Source organism: Lithobates pipiens, unplaced genomic scaffold, assembly GCF_037356315.1.
Source record: "Lithobates pipiens isolate NorthernLeopardFrog02 unplaced genomic scaffold, aLitPip1_a1.2 Scaffold_8, whole genome shotgun sequence".
Classification (NCBI taxonomy): domain Eukaryota; kingdom Metazoa; phylum Chordata; class Amphibia; order Anura; family Ranidae; genus Lithobates; species Lithobates pipiens.
Window position 1 is genome coordinate 11,084,819 of NW_027507903.1, and position 7,500 is coordinate 11,092,318.

Below are 7,500 nucleotides of genomic sequence, written 5' to 3' on the forward strand. Positions count from 1 at the left end.
GCCTCGGCATCGCTGGAACCCAGGACAGGTGAGTGTCCATTTATTAAAAGTCAGCAGCTGTAGTATTTATAGCTGCTGGCTTTTAATATTTTTTTTGTAGGTGGAATCCCTCATTAACTGATCCCATATTCCTCACCAGCATCTTCAACCTGGCTTTTTCTGGAAGTCTGGCTGCAGGCGTTTTCATTGGACAGCGCAAGATGACATCACTCCTGCGCATGAACAGGAGGCACAGTCATCCTGGCTACCAAGTTCTGTGCCGCAATGTAAATGGAGAAGTTCCTGCGCAGCTCAGTGTACATTCCAAAGAAGATTACAAACAGGCAGGTAGGTTCATTTTATTGCAGAAGAGACACTGCATGTCCTTGTACTGCAATGAACAGCCTGGCCACTCAAAGTCTTGTAAATTAGGGACTTTAGCTCCACTTTAAGTTGGCCTTAAGTGCGGACAATAAAAACAACCTAGGCACACATTGTTTAACTCCTTCACGCAAATTGACGTACCCATACGTCGGTACTCTGACACTAAACACCGGGGTTATGGTAGCAGCTAGCTGCCAAAACCCTGGTATTTTCGGGAACGCCGTATTCATGATAAAAGTGGTCTCCGTGGCGGATTCAGTGCAAGATCACTTGTAATCGGCGGCGGGAGAGGTGCCCACCCCCCCTCCCCCGGTCGTCTCCACCGCTTACCGGACCCACCAGTAGCGTTTGTGTCCTTTCCCGTGGATGGCGACTGAGGGGAAGATGCCCCCCCCCCGCTCGGCTCCATAGCATGGGAGGGCAGAAGTGACGTCCCTTCCGTCGCACTTCCACCCATAGCTCTTAAAAGGAGAATTTTTATTTATTTTTTTTATTGCATTTTAGTGTAAATATGAGATGTGAGGTCTTTTTAACCCCACATCTCATATTTAAGAGGCCCTGTCATGCTTTTGTTTTCTATTACAAGGGATGTTTACATCCCTTGTAATAGGAATAAAAGTGACCGGGAAAAAAATGTTATTTTTATTTTTTAAATGTGCATCCAGCGCAGCAATTACCACAGGTAGCGGCTGGCTGTGCAGAAGCCATGTCCACCATTGACTTGTCATTGTAGTTAACAGTGCCAGCGGCCACACCTGGTCACCGAAAGCCACGCCAAATACTGCTGCTACAATTCGCACCGGCCTTAACATATTCCCTTACAGATAATCAACTGACCACCCCAGTAAAAGCAAAAATAAAAACCAACAATGGGGTAAAAAAAAAAAAAAAAAAGGTTTAGGCCACGTCAGCATCTCCAGCAAGCAGTGAGAACTACTTCTTATTTAAGCCTTTTAACAAGGCAGGAACTATGGCATATGCCTTCCCAATGAATGAAAACTTTTGCAGCTTACAAGAGAGGGATCCAAATGATCTATAATGAGAAGTAAAGGCTTGGTTCTACGAAAGACTACCTTCTAATGCCACCTGGATCATACCTTCTGAAAATGCTCCAAGTGGGTACAGTGGGATCCAAATGGTGTATCTGAGCCACGTGAGAAGATTCCAATCCATATCTATGCAGGCAAGCATGTAGAATGGGTACCTGGAAAAAAAGCACGGAACAGAGAGAGAGTGTGAGGCCACGTCCAGGATATGTACATTGGAGTATTTACATATTCAGAAGAAGACGTAAATGAGCCCCTATCTGACCTCTGTAGTTGAAGGCACCGTGGAGCAACTAATCCTCAAAATCCCTACAGTGCTTCTCTCAGCAGCTAAGCTCACCATCCATAACCACTCCGAGCTCCTGCTCCACCTTTACATAAAATATTAGATAGACAAAAGGATTCCAAGGCTGGGAGAGGGGAGCTGAGCTTCTGAGGAAGTGACTTGAAGGACTTCATCCTCAAACTTTAGTTGGTGTTGGACTACAATATAAAACAAAGGAATTGGGATTTTTCAGGTGCAGTACACACACACACACACACACACACACACACACACACACACACACACACACACACACACACACACACACAAAAGATATATCAAAAATAATTTTATTTTGTAAAAAGTTAAAATCAACAGAATATAATCCATCTAGATCAGTGATGGTGAACCTCGGCACCCCAGATGTTTTGGAACTACATTTCCCATGATGCTCATGCACTCTGCAGTGTAATTGAGCATCATGTAGAAATGTAGTTCCAAATCATCTGGGGTGCCGAAGTTCACCATCACTGATCTAGATAATAAGAGACTGTTTCAAAATGTGCATAATGACAAAATTCTCTACATGTTTCACCACTGGTTAGTAGCTTCCTCAGGAGATTTACATTTGTCAAGCACTGTCTACTGAAAGAAAAAATACAATAGTACAGATAAAATTACAATGATTAATATGCACAAATCCATAAAGTTATACAAAAACACCTATTCAATCCGAAAATTGGCATAGGGACCAAACAAACACAGGGAGCAAATGTTTACTTATATGAAGATGGATTGATAGCAAAATGTATATATGCAAAAATGAGGGCGGGAGGTCAAAGGGTCAGGAGGAAACCCAGAGGAAAGGACATTTTGAAACTGTCTCTTATTATCTAGATGGATTAAATTCTGTTGATTTTAAACTTTTACAAAATAAAATAAATTTTTGATATATCTTTGTGTGCACTGCACCTGAAAAGTCCCAATTCCTGTGTTTATATTGTTACCAAAATAAAGGGATGTGGTGTGTGACGGAACCCATCCCCCACACTCCGCTTGAGTGTTTCCGTCAGTATACCGCTTCCTAAGTCCTGGAACACGAGTCCAATGGATCTGGCTATAGGAACCCCCAAGAACCAGACAACACCAGTCTTGGAGTACATCAGGAATAGCCTTTTATTTGAGATCTCCCATAAATATATACAGCAAGATGACTAAAACCTAACCTAATTAGCATGTGCTAATTATCTAATCATTGACCCAGACTAGTTGACTGAGAGATGAGACTTTTCAGGGTACGTCTCCTAGCTCACTGACTGACTATTCAATACACATTACCATATACATCAACACAGGGTTAATTAGCACAACAACATTGTGTGGAATATTCTTACAAGCCAGACTAGACTCATTTACACAACAGACAGGTGGCTGGAGTTGATGACATTAGCATCTAACAGTTTGTGTCCCAACAGTGTAATTCAGTCTATTGCTAATATGGCAAATACATATCCAGAGTCTGCGTGTCTTGGGGGGCGGCATGGACCTGAATCCAAGTAACACCTCAGGGGTCCCCAGGCATACAGCTCACAAAGAGCACCCTTCCCCCAAATGCCAGGGCCCATAATCGCAAGGCAAGAGGCTGGCATTCAGTCCCCTCCAACAGCCTCTGTCCCGGCTAGGTCTGTCACATGGTGCAAATAACTTTTAGACGACAAGCGATCAAAATGTTTCTCCTTTGGTGTTGAACTAGTTTACTTCTGGTTAGGAACATGTAAATAGTTGAATACCCATAGCCCAGCCACAGATTTACTTAAAAGAGTAATATATATAATAAAAAAAAAAAAAAAAAAACGCAACAGCTTTTTGGAAACCAGAAGTCCCAGCAGATCTAGGAGGCTACAGAGCTACACCATGGTGAAGATCTGTTGACAACTTCTACCTTTCACAAGGTTTAGCACTGGTAATCCAGCACATTTGGGGGTTCGCATTTAAAAAAGCCTTTCCTGTAAGGTTCATTCCACCTTGGCTCAGCATTCTCAGGGAAAAGACTTCCATAGAAACTCGAGATCTTCCAGGTGGAAGAAAGTATTAAAAAAAAAAAAAAAAAACTCAGACACTTCTCCCAGAACTTCAATGCACCTTGGGTGCTGCATACAATCCAAGGTCCTTTAGGCCCCATTCACACCTGAGCGTAGCGTTTTCAGGCAGAAAAACGCAGGATTTTTGCCACGTTTTTTTACATCGTTTTGCCGCGATACTGTGTAGGTCCAAAAGTCACCAATGTAAAAAGCAGAAAAAAGCCCTAATCTGCCTAAAAAAAAAATAAAAAAAAAAAAAGTCCCAGAACAGTCTGGAGCTTCTGGCTTCAGGCGTATTGGAGTGGAGATGTGAACCCTCTCCATACAGAATAATTGATTTGTTCCCCTCCAGCGTTTTGGAGCTTCAGGCTTCAAGCTACAAAATGCTCAGGTGTGAATGGGGCCTTAGGCGCTGAGAAGTGTCAAAGTGTGAACAATATTGATCACCGCATCCAGGAGAGATTATCCCTCTGGAAGAAGTCTACACTGTATATATCCCGCTTTCTGAGTGGGACCCTGTTTAGACCGAATGCCAGAGTGATAGGCATGTTGGTATCTTTTGGCTTAGTACCTTTTTCTTCCTTTTGGCTACATGTAGTATCTCCCTGTTGGCTGCATTTGTTTATTCGCCACTTTTTATTATAGATTTCTTTAGTCCTCGGTACTTGTTGGCAGCGCTTTTCCATCTGGAATTCTTTATGGATGTGATCCTTAGCCGGGCATAAGTAATGTGTACTGCAGGTCCGTGACTCCATTATTGTGGTCTCGTGATTTTCTGCTCTATTCTTATTATATTGGTGAGTTGGTGACATACAGTGCCTTGCCAAAGTATTCGGCCCCCTTGAACTTTTCAACCTTTTGCCACATTTCGGGCTTCAAACATAAAGATATAAAATTTTTATTTTTTGTGAAGAATCACCAACAAGTGGGACACAATTGTGAAGTGGAACGAAATCTATTGGATATTTTAAACTTTTTTAGCAAATAAAAAACTGAAAAGTGGTGCGTGCAAAATTATTCGGCCCCTTTACTTTCAGTGCAGCAAACTCACTCCAGAAGTTCAGCGAGGATCTCTGAATGATCCAATGTTGTCCTAAATGACTGATGGTGATAAATAGAATCCCCCTGTGTGTAATCAAGTCTCTGTATAAATGCACCTGCTCTGTGATAGTCTCAGGGTTCTGTTGAAAGCGCAGAGAGCATCATGAAGACCAAGGAACACACCAGGCAGGTCCATAATACTGTTGTGGAGAAGTTTAAAGCCGGATTTGGATACAAAAAGATTTCCCAAGCTTTAAACATCCCAAGGAGCACTGTGCAAGTGATCATTTTGAAATGGAAGGAGTATCAGACCACTGCAAATCTACCAAGACCTGGCCGTCCCTCTAAACTTTCAGCTCAGACAAGGAGAAGACTGATCAGAGATGCAGCCAAGAGGCCCATGATCACTCTGGATGAACTGCAGAGAACTACAGCTGAGGTGGGAGAGTCTGTCCATAGGACAACAATCAGTCGTACACTGCACAAATCTGGCCTTTATGGAAGAGTGGCAAGAAGAAAGCCATTTCTCAAAGATATCCATAAAAAGTCTCGTGTAAAGTTTGCCACAAGCCACCTGGGAGACACACCAAACATGTGGAAAAAGGTGCTCTGGTCAGATGAAACCAAAATCCAACTTTTTGCCCACAATGCAAAACGATATGTTTGGCGTAAAAGCAACACAGCTCATCACCCTCAACACACCATCCCCACTGTCACACATGGTGGTGGCAACATCATGGTTTGGGCCTGCTTTTCTTCAGCAGGGACAGGGAAGATGGTTAAAATTGAGGGGAAGATGGATGCAGCCAAATACAGGACCATTCTGGATGAAAACCTGTTGGAGTCTGCAAAAGACCTGAAACTGGGATGGAAATTTATCTTCCAACAAGACAATGATCCCAAACATACAGCAAAATCTACAAAGGAATGGTTCACAAATAAACGTATCCAGGTGTTAGAATGGCCAAGTCAAAGTCCAGACCTGAATCCAATCGAGAATCTGTGGAAAGAGCTGAAAACTGCTGTTCACAAACGCTCTCCATCCAACCTCACTGAGCTTGAGCTGTTTTGCAAGGAAGAATGGGCAAGAATTTCAGTCTCTCGATGTGCAAAACTGATAGAGACATACCCCAAGCGACTTGCAGCTGTAATCGCAGCAAAAGGTGGCTCTACAAAGTATTAACGCAAGGGGGCCGAATAATTTTGCACGCCCCACTTTTCATTTTTTTATTAGTTAAAAAAGTTTCAAAAATCCAATAGATTTCGTTCCACTTCACAATTGTGTCCCACTTGTTGGTGATTCTTCACAAAAAATAAAAATGTTATATCTTTATGTTTGAAGCCTGAAATGTGGCAAAAGGTTGAAAAGTTCAAGGGGGCCGAATACTTTCACAAGGCACTGTACACCTTGAGTGGGTAACCTACGTTTTTGAGATTGACTGTCTTTACTTGGCAACTAGTGTATTAAAATAAATTCTTTCCATTTTCTATCCATATTCTAGAACATTACTCCTGGCATTTTTTTCATATATCAGCACGTTAGTCCTGTTTGGGTAACCTTTGGCGGAAGCAGGTTTTATATCTATAGTGGGTGCCCCATACATGCCATTGGTCTAGTTACCCCCAATTTTATAGACTCATTAAGTCTGGGCTTATTATAGATTTTCTTAATTTATATCGGGTACTTCTCTTGATCCCCACGTAATGTATTATTACTATGTTACACACGCCCCCATGGTGTTTCGTACCTACTGTCTCTTTTTGCACCGGTGTTCTGTGTCTCTAAACCAGATTGTGCCGAGTTTTATGCTTTAATTACTATATTGCTGTTAATTATTTGTCTATCATCTTTTTCTGTTATTTTACTAATCAGTCAAACCAGATCCAGAAGAAGCGTGAAGACGTGCGAAACATGTCGAGCTTATGATAATCGTTCAACCCCCATTGATGTTCCGCAATTCTGGATTACCGATTTCATATCTCAAAGTGTTGTATGGTGTTTCTTCATTGAATAGAATACCTATATCTTATTAGTGGTAACAAAATTGGGGATGAGTTTTTTGATTACTGATGACTGATTTGTGTATTGACTATGTATTTTTTAGCGTTTTTTGTAAATAAAATTTATAGTTTTTAAATTATGTTGTTGTATTGTGCCTAGAAAGTCCATAGCCCCAAAAAAAAAAAATGTTTTCTCTATACACTGTATATCGGACCACCATGGCTTGAAGGGACCCTTGTAAGGTCTGGAGCCAGTGACTTACCTAAAGACTTCAATGGTGCTCCACAGGTAGAATATGAAGAAGACGACACCTTTGCTCTGCATCTCATCCATTTGCCCAAGGATGATAAAAAGTATAAAGTTCCTGCCCATAACCTAGGGGGGTTAAACAAAGAGGTACAGCATTTATCTTTCAATATTTTGTTCAATTTTTCTTTGAAAATAAACCAAAGTCAAGTACAGAGCAGGATGTCCCTTACATAAATATATGTACATCATCCACTGTAGGCACAAAGGGAAGACATCGAAAACAAACACTCCTGGTCTATGTATTACCATATTCAACATGGCATAGATCAGGCATGTCCAAAGTCCGGCCCGCGGTCCGGTTTTGAACCAGCCTTTCTCAATCAGCGTGCCGCGGGATCAGGGCTGTCAGATGAGCGACCCCCGGCACTGTGAGAAGCTCTGTCGGCTTCAAAA

At 41.9% G+C, this 7,500-nt stretch overlaps 1 protein-coding gene across 1 annotated transcript in view; it reads right to left on the bottom strand.

Moving 5' to 3' along the window:
- Positions 1 to 7,500, bottom strand: part of LOC143963884 (very-long-chain (3R)-3-hydroxyacyl-CoA dehydratase-like) — a 56,036-nt gene that overhangs the window by 9,814 nt on the left and 38,722 nt on the right. Inside the window, exons 8-9 of the mRNA XM_077473624.1 lie at positions 7,061 to 7,173; positions 1,461 to 1,567 (exon numbers count right to left, since the gene is read on the bottom strand). Coding sequence (XP_077329750.1) covers positions 1,461 to 1,567; positions 7,061 to 7,173 — 220 coding nt within the window. The remainder of the gene's footprint in view (positions 1 to 1,460; positions 1,568 to 7,060; positions 7,174 to 7,500) is intronic.